The following is a 17,261-nucleotide window of genomic DNA, read 5'->3' as shown; positions in this document are numbered from 1 at the left end:
TTGTTCTTATTTATGTCACCACAGACGTATGACATGCAACGATCAAGATCAATTAAATAGATGAAATCGTCACTCGAATAGCTAGTATCTTATTCATCCTTCGACAAACAATACGTCCCATGATCGGTAAGGAAAGGATGTATATCTTAGCTCAATCCATTATGTCTCCTCTGTGCACCAGAGTTTGCCTCTTCCTCCCCAGCCTCCATCTGCTTTTTGGCTTTGTCTAATAGGAAGGGCAGCTACCCTGCAAGCTAATTTATGGGCAGGGGTACCTTGAAAGGTGAGGCCAAAGGTCAAATGAATGTAGTGTAAAAATATATATATAATGTAGTCGTGTCGTCTAGTCTAAGCTTTAATAAATAACACATGAGTTTCCTGACTGAACTATATAGGTATATCAATAACAATGCAGGCTTGGGGTATTTAAGTTTGTGAGGTCAATATACAGTAGCAGCTTCTGTGAATTAGCAGCTTATCAAATAGTTAACGTAAGGAATACAGTATATATATATATATATATATATATATATATATATATATATATATATACATATATATATATATATATATATATATATATATATATATATATATATATATATATATATATATATATAAAACAATTACATCAGCACTCAGAATTTTATAAGAAAGTCTACTTTTTATTTTCTGTCAAAAATGATCAAAACCGTACACAATGTTGACAATTACATTCCATATTTAAGAGCTGGAACTTTTGTGTTTGAGGTTTTGTTTCCTGGAAGTGCATTATCTATATATATTTTTGTATTTCTCAATACTGAGCTGAGGGTGATTGTCATTATCGTCATCATATACTTATCTTTTCAGTTAACACAGAATATTGTAAACACTAACACAGTATGATATAATGAACAGCTAGAAAGAAAATCTTAATTGTGATGTCTTTGGGCCAGTACTGGCCCAAAATGTGTCAAATATATACCATCCTATGCATTAAAAATAATTGGACTGTGTATGTGTGCAATGAGAAAGAGAATCTTTGCCCTATTGAATAAACTTTGCTTTTTTGATTCCCGTTTGACCAAGATATTCATAAAAAAAGATTTCAAAGCATAAAAACGTCGTCCATGATTGGAAAATAAAAAGACGTAAGAGAAGTGTAAATGTGTAAATTGCATTCCAGACAAATTCAGCACCTGATCATCAAACACATTAGCACCAGTACGCCAAATCATGCAGCAATGTTTTTTCTTAAAAAGAAAAAGAAAAAAACTACTTCAAGAGTCTTCGTATCAAAAGCATCTGCAGGTACAGTGCAAGGTTCAGCATTCCCTTAGCTTCTAGTTGGCTGTGGTTATCTCCGGGTTCTCTTCAGAGGTAAATGTTGGTTTTCATTACTTTTCACTTAGGTTCCAATCGCTGCCATGACTCCAGGATTAACCGTCACTGAAAAAAAGAGGACCCTGTTACTATAGCAATGGCCCGCCCTGCCACCGTTTTTTCACACTCAGTCCCAACCTGTAAAAGAACTTCCCTCTTCCACACACACTCCCTAACCGCCAGTTGCAGACACTCTGGAACTCTGTACTGACATTTTAATGGTGACAACTTGGCAATACAGGAATTGCTGCTTAAATTGGATACAGCCTGCTTATTCAGGATATCTTTGCTTCCCCCGAGGCGTCCAGATAAAGCGGTGCCGACGGTATTCGAACTTCTGAGCTGGCTAGCATTTTAAAAACGTGCTCTTAGGTGCTTTTTAAAATGAGACTGAACCCTCTCTAAAAAGGGGTTTTATGAACCGATTTTAATTAATCAAAATAAGCTTTAACAAAACATTCCTAAAGTTGTGTGAGTAAAGCCCTATATTTCTAAAGTTTGGGCACAATATTGTACGCATTTTTACAAAATAGCTTTTTTTTTATCTTAGTGTTGTTATTTTACAATCCAAACTGCTTTTTCTTTTTGCCCTTTTTAAAATTCCAATGCTTCTGTTCTAGACTATTTTCATTGTTCTATTTTTTCAATCTAGTTTTTTTTTATCTTAGTTTTTCTAATTAAAACCACATGTTTTCTCTCTTTTATCTTTGAACAATGCAGGGATGTCTTACCGGAAGCACAGGCCTCCTCACACTCTGCCTGGGTTTCGAACCTGTTTTCATTTCCTCCGCATCCTCCATACCAGAACCGCGTGCAGCTCGATGTCTGGGCATCAAAGTACCACTTCAGGACGAATTTCGTACATGAGCCTTCCTCCTTCTGCAGCTGGCAAACATACCCCACTATAAAATAACACAGTGTAAACATATTACTATACACATAGAGAAGCTTTCTGGAGTAATATCCCACTCTGCTCATCCCACTCACTCTCACTGCAGCTATAGCTGTCTTTATGTGTCATTGCAAGCAAATGCATTGTCTATCCCCTTCAGTCACTGTGTGTACAATTGTACCATGCTAAGTTTCCTATCTATGCATCTATTTTAAAAAGTTGTGACCGAAGGGGATATCAATACATTTAAGCCCACAATTACATAATTTTCAATGCTGAGAGTTTCTAATTAAGAAAAAAAAAAACATTACAAGAAAAAACAAAAACAAAAAAACAAACAGCATCAATATTATTGCAATAATATTATTGTATTCAAGATACAGTATGGTTCACCCCCAATATGCATTTATCTTTTCCTAATTCATTCTTTTTGCAGAGGAAGTAAATAGGTGAATTAGAAAAAATTACATTTTAAAACCCAAATAAATTATCAATTTTGTAGCTGAAATGTTATTTGAGCCACCTTTCAATAAAGTGAATCAGCACAGTGTAAAATGTTCCACGATTGTTAATCTCAGTGGCACACTTTTCAAGGGCCAGTTATAAATTAATACTGCTTCACATTACTTTATTGCAATATTTTCCATATATGTAATGGTGCCGGAGCCAAATTGTGAAATAAGGGGAAAAAAAAAATATGTAGAATAAGATACGTTAACACACTTGAAATGATCGAGTTCATAACTTTTACAGGCACTGTAACCACACAGATTGTTTTACCCAGCTTAACACTCTTTTTTTGTCCAGTTTATTTATTTTTTTAACAAAACAAATTCCACAAAGCATTTCCATGCAATCACGGTTTATTTTCAAATGCAAGTCAAAGTTAACATGAGGCCAGCAAGGTTTCCTCTCTAATCTGGTTCAGTTATACTTCAGTGTGGTTCCTACCTTATGCTTTACAGCATGGATTTTCTGAGAGCAACCAGACGTGTTGTAGTAACCAGGTTAGTATAACACTGATACCTCTCCAGGCTGTGGCGAATGTGAACGTAGATATGCTGTTCTATTAATAGTGATAATCTCTAACATTAAGTCTATCAGAGTATTAGTTTACCTAAACTGCCTATAACACCGCAATCTGATCATATATTATTACAGGGAAAGTTTTACAGAAACTTAAATCTACATTGGATAAATGCTGTGCACTGTCCAGAGCACTATGCTTTATCCCAAGCACAAATAAAAACATATTTTTTGTCTTGGCCAGACTTGGTTTATTTTGGCAGGGATATAATTGAATGTCCTTAGCCCACTTTTCTTTGAAATGTATCATTCTTGGTTTGAATTGGAACCGGACCTGCACTGTAACACATTACTCTGTGCTCTGAATTCTCAGCCATGTTTGAAGAAAACCTTTTGGGAAATGGCTGGAACTCTCCCACGAGCTGCTGTAAATTCAATGAGCAATTGTTTTTATTATTTCTTTCACAGGGAGAGACAGAGATAATAGATATTGAATTGTCTCATTTACATTATATTTTTACATTATTTATTATGAAAGTAACATTATTCTCTAGGTTTGTTAAACTTCCTTAAATGTGCTCAAATAGTTCAAACACACTATTCAAACCATACCTGCAGGCCAGACTCCGTCATGCTCCATGTTCTGATTGGAACTAATGACTTCATAACTGAAAGTTTTACATGCAGAATAAGATTCCAGAATAAGATTTACATGCAAAAAATAAGATCCACATTTTAAATAGTAACTCACTGATTCCTTTAAAATGTGGAAACACTGAGAATATGCTCACCAGATTACTTATTTTCCACTTTAAACTGTTTAACTTAACCTGTTACCAATCAAAACAAAATTACCAAACAACTGTTTCACATATGGCGCACTATGCCATGCATGATGATGACTTGGAAAAGACATGTGGAAGATTTAACAACTTCGTTTTCATTCGCAAAACTGGCTTCAAACTGGCTTCCCATTGTACGGCTTCTAAAAATAAGAATGACTCAATAGGGTTTCATACATCTCAGTTCTGTTTAAAGTATGAATGGAAGAGTGGAATTAATTGTGTGTGTGTGTGGGGGGGGGGTTTAATTCTTTCTTGATTGGTACCAGATATGGTGGTCTTTTAGAAGCAGCTTTCACAGCAGGATGTCTCTCATCTTCAAAGCTAGCAATGCAGTAATGCCAGATTTTGGTCTGGCAACAATAACCTTTGGTGATCAGTGACTATATTGATGAGTGTTCAAAACCATGTAATTTAAAGTTCAGGTTTGTGTATTTGGAAAATGATCTGGTTCCAGTCCCTCTGTCCTACTTGGGTTTGGCTTTAGCCAGACTTTCAAAGGAGACACCAAACCCTTCAATGAAAACAATTAAAGTCTACAAACTGTAAAACTCATGCCAATTAACTTCACAACGCAACAAACATGGAATCGCCTAGCAACTTTAACTATAGTGGGAGCATTGTGTAGGCAGCTGTTGCATTAACCATGTAGGAGTTTGATATGTTTCCAAAGCAATAAGAAAGAAAGATATGTCCCCTCCCTTTAGTTTATCTTGCTCAAGCCAGCTGCTTGTATTTACCTGGGAATGATTTTTATTCTAGCTGAGGCTGTTGCATTCTGCTCTCTGAGGCTATAGAAGAAAATGTTTATTGTTTTGTAAAGCAGGCATAATTCTGTAAAACTTGAAAACTACAGCATGCTTGTACATTTGGTTAAAATATTGTTGCAATGACGTTGTACAGCCACTTTTTAGTACTTACATGGTTTTAAGCACTGGGTAATGCACTGGGTTTCAGACTCAAATTTATTGGCATTCCCTCTGCACCCACCATACCAGAACTGGGTGCAGATCCCGGTTTTGTTGTCAAAGAACCATTTAGCCTGATACTCTTTGCACAGTTACAATGTACTTCATGTGTAAATCTTTTTGCATGCTACATGTATGTACACAATTGTATCAGAAAAGGGTTAGGGTTATATCGTGCAAAAAGCTTTACACACTAAGTACATTGTAACTATGCATAATAACACTAATTCTGTGTGAGTTCGCATGTATTTACAAAGTAACTATTATGTAAATGCACATTAATTAGAGACACTTAATGTAAAGTGTTACCAATTATATTTAATAATAAAATAAGTCTGCATCCCTACAACCTTTAGCTTTGAAAGACAGGCAACCAATTTGTGATACTGCTGCCAGTGCTTTTAAGAGGTACAATTGATTTTAAAACCGTAGTTATGTCTCCTTTCCCGGTAAGTGCTAAACAAGAAGCCCGCATATAACTGTATCTATATACTACACTTAAGTATGTTACTCTATACAGTTTATAGCAACCAATTACTATTAAGTCTGCCAGGTCCCACTGGGAGGACAGAAGAGAAAGGGTTAAAATGTGGTGTTTTTTTTAGCTGCGGTAATTGCCAATCACAGTCTAGTGTACAGTCCAGAATTTTCAGAAAGTGGGGTATTAGCAAAAACAAAACTACACTGCTAAAACAGCTTAATCAGTCCCGCATTTCTTTTTGAGAGAAATAAGGAGGATCTTAACTATTTCACAGGGACATAAGCCTTAATATGTTCAAGATTTCACAAATACATTTTCTTTCCCTGTGTGTGGGGGTGGGGTCATGGTCATACAATATATAGTATATATACCATATAGTATATATCCCATCTCCAATGTCCTTTTCTCTCCAAAACTCTCGAAAGGGCTGTAGCCAGTCAGCTGATGAAATATCTCATGGATAACAATCTCCTGGAATCTCTGCAGTCTGGCTTCCGGCCGCATTACTGTACTGAAACTGCTCTGCTCCGGATTGTAAATGATCTCCTGCTTAAAGGCTGGTTCACACTGGGCAAATGATTATGCTTTCCTACACTTTGCAATGTTTTTATCATGGTTTTAAAAATGGGTGTTCCTAACCGGGTTGATTATGATCTATTATTTAAACAGGGCTGTTGCAGAACCTCGCACTTCAAAAGAGGTGCAAACGTTTTTTTTTTGACCAATCAGAATGAACTATGCAGCGAGATGATCACTCATTGTGAACTACCACCTGCGTACTGTTCGCAGTGATAGTGTTAATCGTTTGCCCAGTGTGAACCAGCCTTAATGCTGATGCTGCTGCTCCCCCTGTGCTTGTCCTCCTTGACCTAACAGCTGCTTTTCACACCATAGATCATGGCATTCTTCTTGACCACCTTTACAAGTATGCTGGGATTTCTGGAACCTGTCTCTCCTGGTTGTTCTCTTACCTATTCGGATGCATGCTGTCTGTTTTCTATGCTGGATGCAGTGGTGTTGCAAACCCAGTCACTTGTGGTGTCCCTCAAGGGTCTGTTCTTGGGCCTCTTCTCTTCAACATCCATATGTTTCCCTTGGGTCACCTCATCCACTAACACAGCCTCATATTTCGCTCGTATGCTGATGACACCCAGCTCTACTTAAAACTCAACACTGGAAGACCCTCTGCCATGGTCTGGCCCTCGGCTTGCATTCAAGACATCAAGGCCTGGATGTCTGCCAATTTTCTTCAGCTCAACACTTGCAAATCTGAACTCCTTCTAGTAGGATCTAAAACTCAACTTAAGAATCTCAATATAGCTTCCCTGAACCTCAGAAACTGTCTGCTGCTGCCTTCCCCCACAGTACGAAGCCTTGGTGTACTTCTTGACAGCAACCTCTCCTTTGATGCCCACATGGTCTCCGTGGTCAAACCTTCCTTTTACCATCTTCGAAACATCTCCAAAGTCCGTCCCTACCTTTCCCTCCCGGATGCGGAGATACTTTGTCATGCATTTGTCTCCTCTTGACTCAACTACTGCAACTCTCTCTATGGTGGTCTCCCGGCATGCACCATAAACCGACTGCAGCTAGTTCAGAATGCCGCTGCCAGGATCCTTACCAGATGTAAAAAATGTGAACACATTACCCCACGTCTTGCCCAGATGCACTGGCTACCTGTAAAGTTCAGGATTATTTTCAAAACTCTCCTGCTCACCTACAATGCCCTTCATTACACAGGTCCTGGGTACCTCTTCAACCTGCTGACCTGCTATGTCCCTGCCCGCAAGCTGAGGTCCTCCGAATCTGGCCTGCTTGTTATCCCCAAGCAAAAGTGCACAACACTTGGAATGCTTGTTTAGCTGTATGGCTCCAACTCTTTGGAACTCTCTCCCAGCTTTGGTGCGTGATGCTCCCACCGTCGCTCGCTTTAAACTCTCAAGACTCACTTGCTCTGTCTTACTTTCCTTGCCTCTTGCTTTAAGCCTGATATTTGTTATTAGCTGTTGTGTTTTTTTTCTCATGTTTTAGAATTCTTTTTACATCCTAGCCCTGTATTTCATGTATTTTGCATTTTTTATTTTTTTGTTACTGTATCTTGTAAAGCACTTTGTGATGGTGGTCCACTATAAAAGGCGTTATATAAAATAAAGATTGATTGATTGACTGAGATTAGATATCCAATATGGTTTCCATTGTAGAGAAACATATACATTACTGATAAATATTTATAATTAAAATATTTGCTCAACATCAATCTCATTAGAATCAAGTAACCTTAAATTTAGCCATAATATATAATATACAGCCCCACAGATACGTCTTGCAGTAGTTTCATGTCTTTAATACTATCAGTCTGTATTTGGCTGTCAGCGTAATGTTCTCTGGTTATAATGCATTTAAAAAAAGAAGCAGCTCTAACTGTGCCTCAGCCCGTGGTTCATAGGCTGCATTGTAGGCACTGACCTGTTTCTGGCTTCTCCAGCGGGTCGTCAATTAAAGTGGCCTCAGCAGCTTTCTTCTCAGCTTTTTCTGAAAGATACAAAATACAATGTAAAATGAGTGGACACCTTACATTTCATGTGAACAGGTTGAGGTCGTCAATGGTTTCCCTAATATAGATTTACCAGGGTAGGTATATGTGCAGTTAACCAAGTTTATATTTACATACATACTCATAGTTCCAAATGACCATGCTTGCCTGTGTGCTCTTGATGCGCTTTTATTATGCTTTCCTACACTTTGCAATGTTTTTATCATGGTTTTAAAAATGGGTGTTCCTAACCGGGTTGATTATCAACGATCTATTATTAAAGCAAGGCTGCTGCAGAACCTCGCACTTCAAAAGAGGTGCAAACGGCTTCAGGGCTTGTGAGAATTCTGGAATGTCCAAGTCATTTTAGAGCACCAAACGCCGGCCCCTGCATGCAGAATCACATCCCATTCCATCCACAAATTATCCTCTGTCAAACAGCCTGTAAAACAAGCCTGATGAAAGTTACCCATGCAATTCTAGGGATGGCACCCCAGCATTTCCAGATAGAAAGCAATGAAACTCACTGGTGGTGATGATCCCCTTGTATGTGACTTTGACGTGGGTCCTGAGGTATCCAGTGATGACTACGTGATACCGCTGGCTGCTGTCCAGTCCTTCGATGAACAGCTCGCTGCCCGTCACATTCTTTCTCAGCACGGGGGAGTGGTCTCCCAGTTTCTTTACGATTACTTCATAATGGTAATCCTGCTTACTATCTGGGCTGACCCAGTGCAAGACCAGGCTGGTTGAACTGATGTTAACAGCTTGTATTTCGCCAGCCTCCACTTCTAGATGAAGCAAAAAGCAGTACATGTTACGATAAATATAAATCTATTGACATACTGCACTTTAAGGTAATGGGTGGTGGCAGGTTATTCTAATTTATTTTGAATACTGACATACCTTTGTGTTTATTCACTGGAACTGATTGGTTTTCCTTGCCCTTTCTACAAAAAAACAAAACAAATAAAACAACCAAAAAAAAAAATCAGTAATATTTTGACTTTGATGAATTAACCTGTTAACATAACCTGCCAGGAAAAAGGCTGAATTAAAAAAAAAAAAAAAATTGAGAAAATGATATGATTTTGCAGCTCCTAAAATATTTTAAATTCCTTAAAATGATAAAAAAAAAAATGCCCCTATGTCAGACTAAAAATGCTTTGACATCAAATAAAAGTTTTTTTTTTTTTTTTTTTTTTTTTTAATTATCACTGTCTTGCTTATTTACCTGGATCATTCTTTGTCATCAGAATAGTAGAAGGCTGTCACAGGACACATGCTGTTATGGTAGTTTCCCCTGTTTAGCGTCTGTAAATGAGTTGCATGGTTACACTTACGCATGCTTCTGTGAGTGTCTGAAAGGTCCCATCCAGGGCTGGTCACTTTGGAACCAGTCACAGTTCTTGCTGATCTCTGGAGGCAGGTAGAAGGCGTTTTCAGCTGTATAAAGAAACAATGAATGCAAAAAATAAAAATTTTAGGAGACTTAATGGGACCACAATCTATTCCAAGATCCTATATATTTAAAGCATATGTTCAAAGGGCTCTGGACTCACTCTATGGACTGTCATACTTACCACTAACAAGTTTAGGGAGCAGACGGCCAAATCGCTGCATACGCTCTTCGTAAAAGTGAGATGACCTCTCGACTCTCTTAAAGAAGACATCGGTGGGTTCACTGGCCAAGACTGAGAGGTCCTGGATGCTCACTTTGCTGCCGATGCCCAGCACCACAATGAAGAAGCCTTTGCACTTGGCATCGACCACGATCTTCTGCAGTCTCTCAGCCTCATCCTCCATCACTTCTCCCGTCACCATCAGCACAATCACCTTCAGGTTGCGGGGATGTGGCACCGCCTCGAAGACATGCTCGATGGTGTACTTTATGGCACTGCCCAGGGCCCGCACCCCTTCCAGCTGGGGCATTTTGTTCTGAAGGAAGTTCCTGATGTCCTCTTTTGATCCGTAATCCGTCAGTCCGATGTCCACCTTGGCTGGCGGCAGGATTCTGTTCTGTTTATATTCGTAGGGGGCATGCTGGACAACAGATACTCGGGCGTGGTGCTCAGATGTTTTGGGGTCCGATGCAATTTCCAGCTGTTCTACGATGTGGGAGACATACCGTTTCATCTCCACAAACTGTCTCGGACTGGTGCTCTCGGAGCTGTCCATAAGGAAGGCGATATCGATGTCGACGTCTGTTGTGGGGGACCTTCTATCTCTCGTGGTTTGAGGGAGTATGAAGTCACAGGTGGAATCAGGGCTGCAGAAATCTGGAAGGGTATTTTGTTTTTAAATCGCAAGGCTTTGCCAAAAACATATATTAATGTTTGGAACGAACCCCATTCAAGTATCACATAACTGTCAGTATTTCAGAAACAGATAATGTTATGTAAGCAAAGAGAAAAGACTTACCTAAACAGACATGACAGTTAATAACTTTTTTGATGGTTTGGTTGAATTGTGCTGGTCCAGAAGGAAGCACAAGAACTTGTGCCAGTCCAGTGCCGTTGATCTGTGAGACAGAAATGAATAACAGCATTAAAAGCATTTAAGAAGCGTGGGCACACTTCCAGTAAGTAGTTTAGCATGACATTCAATCAGAAACTGTGATTTAGGCCAATAAACATATTCATATTTTTGCCGTTGGCAACTTCAGTATCCTTTTGGCAGGAATTTGACATAATTTACCCATGGAAGGAAAAATATATATATGTTTAAAGATTTTTTAACATGTGGTTTAAATGTACAGTACAGGGACATTTTTTTCTTTATTTGCGTTATTTTTGTCTGAATGGGAATACAAAAAAAATGAAAAAGAATCGGGCTCCTCACAGGCCCCTAAATGAAATATCTGGTATTGGTGCATCTTTAATATCTGAACAATCCTGCTAATGATGTTTCAGTGAAAACAGCTGTGAGAATCCAGCGCACGGTGCTGTTTGGGGAATGAATGGGGAGCTCCACCCACCTGCACAGCTCGGTTCAGCACCCCATCATCCCGGTTGGTGAGGAAGACAGAGGAGATCCCTGCTTCGTAGAGCTTCATGGTGGCAGCGCTGAGCGTGGGAGAGCTCTTGGTGGGCCCGTTGCTGAAGAAGATGGCCACTTTCCTCATGAGGAAGCCACTGCGTACCCTCTTGAAGGTGTTCCTGGCCACAAAGTTCATGGCGCTCTCCAGGCTGCGCTCCTTGCTGGTCTGCAGGTGCTGCAGGCCCTCGATCTGCTGGATCAGGGTCTTCTTCTTGTGATTGTCAGAGAAGCGAATCTCCGTCATCACCTCGTTGTTGTAGGTCACTATGGCGACCCGCGCCCCCCGCGGGCAGTTGCTCTCGGCGATGGTGAGATTGCGCACGATGTTCAGAATGCTGCGCTTCATACGGTTGAACACCTCCCTAGTAACACCTTGGGAATTATCGATGGCGAATGCCAGCTCGGTTGGGTACAAAGGGCACTCCTGTGCACCTGAAAATACACACACATTTTTAACAAAATACACTTTAAAGAAAATAATATAAAACATTACCACTAACAAGTTTTCTGCAGAATGCTGTATAATTAGCTGGGAGGCAATCGGCTATAGGTGTGATTCACAGTTAGGATATTTATTGTAGTGTGGCCTGTTAAAATAAAATGGTGAGTCCTTTCCTAAAATGTTGCAAGGTTCATAGGAGGAACCCATAAGACTGAATGTTTTAGTACAGTTTGGCTTGTTCAGCTAGTTTCTCAGTCGAAAGGCAAAAGGGCAGCACACATACATGGGTTTACTGCTCAATGCACAATATATCTGAAATATTCAAACATAATTTGGAACAACTTACCATAGCAGCAAGCTGTGAAGAGGAAAACAAGGGGAAAGAACAGTTTTAGTCATTTGAAAGGCAACGTTAAAAGACCAATACAGTTGTACGGGATCCACAGTAAATTGCTTCAATAATACTAAAACATGTACTAGAGAATGCATGTATTGATGACAAAAAATAAGACCACTTCTAAACTGCAGAGATATCAACCAGCATGAACCTCGAAGAGCTCTTAAAGAAAGCATGGAACTCAGTAGCACCAGACAATAATCCCAGACAATCCCTTTGCTTGCTCTAGAATGGGACAGACATTGTTAACTGGTACAGGAATTAAATCCATATTGCTAGCAGCGGCCAACTGAATATGCTTTAAATTATTCCAAAATATGTCATTTGAAAGTGAAAAAAATGAATGTTGGCAGCACAGTCAACATTTATATTCATTTTTGAATGGATTACAACATATATATATTTATTAAATTGCAGCAAAAATGTGATCGCTTAAAACTGTACTTTGTTAAAGACCAGAAGTGGTATATTATTGCTCTTATAAACAGTCTCCTTTTGTTTGGGTGATTACTTATATTACTTTACACTTTAATACTTATTTGATACTCGCTAATGATGTTAAAGAAAATAAACAAATCTGATACCTCTCTGGGAGCCATGAATTACAGTTGTGAAAATATTCACAGAGTGATGGCAGGCCAATAAACTTGGAAACCGAAATCATAGTTTTTGCTAGTTTGAACCAAATGTTCATGGGCACAACTATTACCCAACTGGAATGATATATCAAGCAACTTTAAGACAACGGTAGTCTTGTGGTTGTTTACAAGTATGGGTTAGAAATGGATTTATAATTAAAGTATACTTACGGCAATTTTCTTTAATGTTCCTGACAAGGTCACATTGCTGAAGTAGAATGACAATTACAAAATAATAAGTTATTAGTAACTCTTTCTGGTGACTTATTCTTAATGTACAGTAGTGGATAACTCAGTTTCAATGGTGTTTGTATGTATACTAAAGACGTTGTGCACTTGTGTGTAACATCCTACAGAAACAGGTAAATGACATGGACTATTAATATTTTATTTTTGTTTTATCAACATACACCTACACTTATTCTATCTCTGTGCAGTTTTCAGTCCTTTTTTTAAAATACTGCAGAAGATGGGATGAGTAGTAACAGAAAACAAAGATCAATTCCATACCACAACACCTGGCCCTCTTGGTCCTTTCTGGCCCTGTAACCGTAGAGATTCACAGACACATTACAGTGGAACGATTCATGCCATTTAAAAGTAATTATAACGTTAATTAGAATGCCTTAATTGCATATTGTATGACTCTGTATTGCTACTGCCTGCTATTTTCAGTATGTTATGCTTTGTAACTCATTTATTTATAGATGCATTTTGAACGACCTGTTACACATCCTTAATCTAAAACATTACCTGTGTTTTTGCTTTTTACATTTTTACCAATGTGCTTTTGCAAAACCTTTTTTTTTTTTTAGAAACAGCAAATGACACAGTTGGTAGACACATAGTTAAACAGCGTAACCTAAATGCTTACGTATGGTCCTGGGAATCCACCCTCTCCTTTTTGTCCAGGGTCACCAGGGTTCCCTGCATTTCCCTGCAATGCAACAAGACAGCTGGTTGTGAGCAAACCATATGCATGTACAATGCAGTACAGGTTTATGTTTGCTATTACATACCATGCATTGCTGAGGGCCTCACAGCTTCCGGTTATTATCAGAACCATGTGAAGTAAGAGCTGACACAAGACCTGCATTAATATCAGTCAGTGCTTATTTAAACTTCTGTATCAAATATATGTTCCGACAGCTGCCTGGGGACAGTGGCAGGGTCATCAATCACACACAGCACTCACCCTTTGACCGCGGTTTCCTTTCGGACCAGGTCCCCCTCTGGATCCAGAATCGCCAGCCTCTCCCTGTTGAAGACAGCTTCATGTTAAACAATCACAGCTTATCGTTGTGCACTGCAAATGCAATGTAACGCTGTAATTCAACATCGTATTATGTGAACAGCAAATGGATATAACATATTAAAAGTGTTATTTCTACCTTTGGACCCGGATATCCAGGGAATCCTGGGTCACCCTGGAATGAAATCAATTAAAAAAATCATCAAATTATATGAAGAGGAACTTTTATTGTGCTTCTAGATGACAATCTATTTATATATGGAGCTTGCATATGGATATTTTGTACATAGATGGAACACTATTCAGAAAGTAGTTCCTAAAAACTGAGACTGCAAACAAGTTTGTGAGGTAAATTCTTAGCCATGGTATTATTACACTGTAATAACCACTTGAGAAATAATAACGCAATACTAGTACTGTGTGTGATATGGATAAATAAAAAATAATGTTCTTGCAAATAGCAGGCAATTTAAAAAATATATATATGTTTTTTTTTTTACTTTTTTTCCTTTGGGACCAGGCGTTCCAAAACCATCTCGACCATCTTCACCCTGTTAGATACAAATTCGTTATTATTTATATGAACACACAAGAAGGTTCTTCCTTTAGACTAGTAAAGTGCATCAGCAGCATTTGAAAATACCCAATCTTTACAAACTGAGATTGACTGTGCTACAAAACAAAAGAAAAAACAAAACAAAAACACAGTGAGATTATGAAACTGATACTTACTGATTCTCCGCGAGGACCCACAGGCCCGGTGACTCCCTTGTCCCCTGGATCACCTGGCTCACCCTGCAGCACATAACAAGATTAGAATCCAACCAATCCACCTGAGAATCACTCCATGCAAAATGTGGTATTCATGTTAACAGAGGGAGCAGCTCAGGATGAAACTGAACTAAACATATCACTAAACACGCTGTCTTTCCAGAGAACTGCATAACTATTACATTGCATTTCCAGAACCATGGGCTGAATCCCAGCATCTCCTCTGAGAACTTCTCACTGTACCTGGTTGTTCTATAATAGACAGTAAAACAAACACCACTTGGTGGAGGTCATAAAAAGACAGCTGCTTGTCTGCAGATTTACAATGCTGACAGTGGAGTATGTCACTGTGTGAAACACATTGGTGTTAGTTGCTTTCTGCCAAAAGCAGCTTGCAATGTTTACAAACGTGGGCAATGGCTTGTAAAGGCTCCTAGAATGGGGTCAGGTAGTAAGTGTGAATGCTGTTCATGCCGTCACTCTATTACCTTTCTTCCAGCAGGGCCAGGCCTGCCACGGTCTCCAGCCAGTCCCACAGGTCCTCCTGGTCCCTGATGAACAAAACAGAAACAAAACAAGTTAGAAGAAGTTAAAATAGTGACTTCCAGTGAGCAATAAAGCCATCAGCAACAGTTTGCCACAATAAGCCTGAACTCCACTGAATATTCGTATAATATGTATAGAAAGATAAAATACACCAATAGTGGCTCATCTAATAAGTGATGGACCTCATGGCCTCCCCTCGTTCGTAAATGTTCTTATGATCTGATACAGTACAGGCACAGTACATGAGAAATGCAGTGGATAGTAACTCCTTACCCTTGGTCCTGGGTTGCCACTCTCTCCTCTGATTCCAGGGGCTCCAGTAGGCCCTATTGGGCCCTAAATAGGAAAATAAAATATATCAATAAAATACAATGCAACACCCTGAACGTAGAATTGTATTTGATGCTGGTTACAAAGTGAAGAAATGTTTTAAAAGTGATACCTTTTCATTTCATATACTGTGTATTTAATGTATCCTGATCCTTCTAAAAATTAATTCCACAATGGTCTGAATTAAAAATTCTTTAAATATAAAGTGTTTATATAGGTGTGCAGTTGCTGTATTCTGAAACTCCCGACTGCTCAATGCATTTCACTTGACACATTAGATACAATAATGTTTTAAATGCTTGTTTATATAGTATATTCTTTCATGATGGAGGCTCCAACATATTCAACAGGGGTCCTCGCAAATTTAATTTTTTAAATGACAATGGAAGCTAATGTACATTTTGAAACAGGAAAGGGAGGTTCCATGTCTTTTCCCCTTTGTTTATCAGAAATAAGAAACTGTTCCAAGACAATGACAACATTAGGGCTCCCGAGTGGCGCATCCAGTAAAGGCGCTCCACGTGGAGTGCATGATGCGCCTGGACTCAAACTGGCTATTCCACTGCCGACCGTGGATGGGAGCTCCCAGAGGGCAGCGCACAATTGGCTGAGCGCCCCCCGGGGGGGCTGGGGGCAGGGGGGGGGGGGGGTGCTTAGGTCGGCCAGGGTGTCCTCGGCTCAACGCGTACCAGCGACCCCTGTGGTCTGGCCGGGCGCCTGTGGGCTTGCCTGTAAGCTGCCCAGAGCTGCGATGTCTTCCAACGCTGTAGCTCTGAGGTGGCTGCATGGTGGGCCTGCAGTGTGTAAAAGAAGCGGTCGGCTGACGGCACACACTTTGGAGGACAGCATGTGTTCATCTTCGCCGCTCCTGAGTCGGGAGTGGTAGCGGTGAGCTGAGCCTAAAAATAATTGGCTATTCCAAATTGGGGAGAAGATGATAAAAACAATTGGTGACTACTACATACATATATATATATATATTATACATATATATATATATATATATATATATATATATATATATATATATAATAGATAATGACAACATTTAACCCATATCAACATCCTTCTTCACGTTCACTGCATGTCAAGAAGGTTTCTTGCCAGTAGCACGGGGGAAATCAGAATTGTTTACACAGACGTACCTGTGAGCCTCTCGTTCCTTGATCTCCTGCGGAACCCCGGGGTCCTGGGGTACCTTTGCTGCCCTAAAAATGAAGAGATGAGTGAGACCTTGTGCAGTTCTGTGTGTGCATTTGTTGGGCCTTTGAGTACAGTGAAAAGCAATAGACAGAGGATAAAGCAATTTTGTTTCCCTTGGCATTTGTCAATATTTTAGCAGCAGTAAGGATTTCTTAAACTGCTGGCTTTAAAGATAAACAGAGAGAATAGCACTGGACAGATATCTCTGAACTTTAGCTGCCTTATAGTGTAGTGTATGTTTCCTCCAGTTCAGGATCAGGGCAACTATATTATTATTTTCCACAAATTCAACATAAAGGTGTTGGGCACCTTGCAAGTTACATACAAATACAGGATTCTATAGCTATAACCCATGTAATCTATCTCTTACCTTGAAAGTACATACAAATACAGGATTCTATAGCTATAACCCATGTAATCTATCTCTTACCTTGAAAGTACATACAAAAACAGGATTCTAGAACTATAACCCATGTAATTGATCTCTTACCTTGAAAGTACATACACATACAGGTTTCTATAGCTATAACCCATTT

The 17,261-nt window shown here is 39.3% G+C and overlaps 1 protein-coding gene across 3 annotated transcripts in view; it reads right to left on the bottom strand.

The window, feature by feature from the left end:
* Window positions 1-644: 644 nt before the first annotated feature.
* LOC117412744 (collagen alpha-3(VI) chain-like) overlaps window positions 645-17,261 on the bottom strand; it is a 59,909-nt gene continuing 43,292 nt past the window's right edge. For all 3 annotated transcript variants that reach the window (XM_034021303.3, XM_059032513.1, XM_034021336.3), the window contains 20 exons: window positions 16,668-16,730; window positions 15,466-15,528; window positions 15,135-15,197; window positions 14,608-14,670; window positions 14,376-14,426; window positions 14,015-14,050; window positions 13,819-13,881; window positions 13,498-13,560; window positions 13,134-13,166; window positions 12,795-12,831; window positions 11,935-11,946; window positions 11,085-11,578; window positions 10,529-10,628; window positions 9,691-10,386; window positions 9,451-9,553; window positions 9,014-9,057; window positions 8,635-8,898; window positions 8,041-8,106; window positions 2,097-2,267; window positions 645-1,431 (listed from right to left, as the gene is read on the bottom strand). In XM_034021303.3, coding sequence (XP_033877194.3) covers window positions 1,391-1,431; window positions 2,097-2,267; window positions 8,041-8,106; window positions 8,635-8,898; window positions 9,014-9,057; window positions 9,451-9,553; window positions 9,691-10,386; window positions 10,529-10,628; window positions 11,085-11,578; window positions 11,935-11,946; window positions 12,795-12,831; window positions 13,134-13,166; window positions 13,498-13,560; window positions 13,819-13,881; window positions 14,015-14,050; window positions 14,376-14,426; window positions 14,608-14,670; window positions 15,135-15,197; window positions 15,466-15,528; window positions 16,668-16,730 — 2,526 coding nt within the window. In that variant the 3' untranslated portion in view covers window positions 645-1,390. The remainder of the gene's footprint in view (window positions 1,432-2,096; window positions 2,268-8,040; window positions 8,107-8,634; window positions 8,899-9,013; window positions 9,058-9,450; window positions 9,554-9,690; window positions 10,387-10,528; window positions 10,629-11,084; window positions 11,579-11,934; window positions 11,947-12,794; window positions 12,832-13,133; window positions 13,167-13,497; window positions 13,561-13,818; window positions 13,882-14,014; window positions 14,051-14,375; window positions 14,427-14,607; window positions 14,671-15,134; window positions 15,198-15,465; window positions 15,529-16,667; window positions 16,731-17,261) is intronic.

The sequence above is a fragment of the Acipenser ruthenus genome, chromosome 10 (genome assembly GCF_902713425.1).
Source record: "Acipenser ruthenus chromosome 10, fAciRut3.2 maternal haplotype, whole genome shotgun sequence".
Taxonomy (NCBI): Eukaryota; Metazoa; Chordata; class Actinopteri; order Acipenseriformes; family Acipenseridae; genus Acipenser; species Acipenser ruthenus.
Note: the sequence above shows the minus strand (reverse complement) of the source record. Positions and strands in the feature narration are given on the sequence as shown.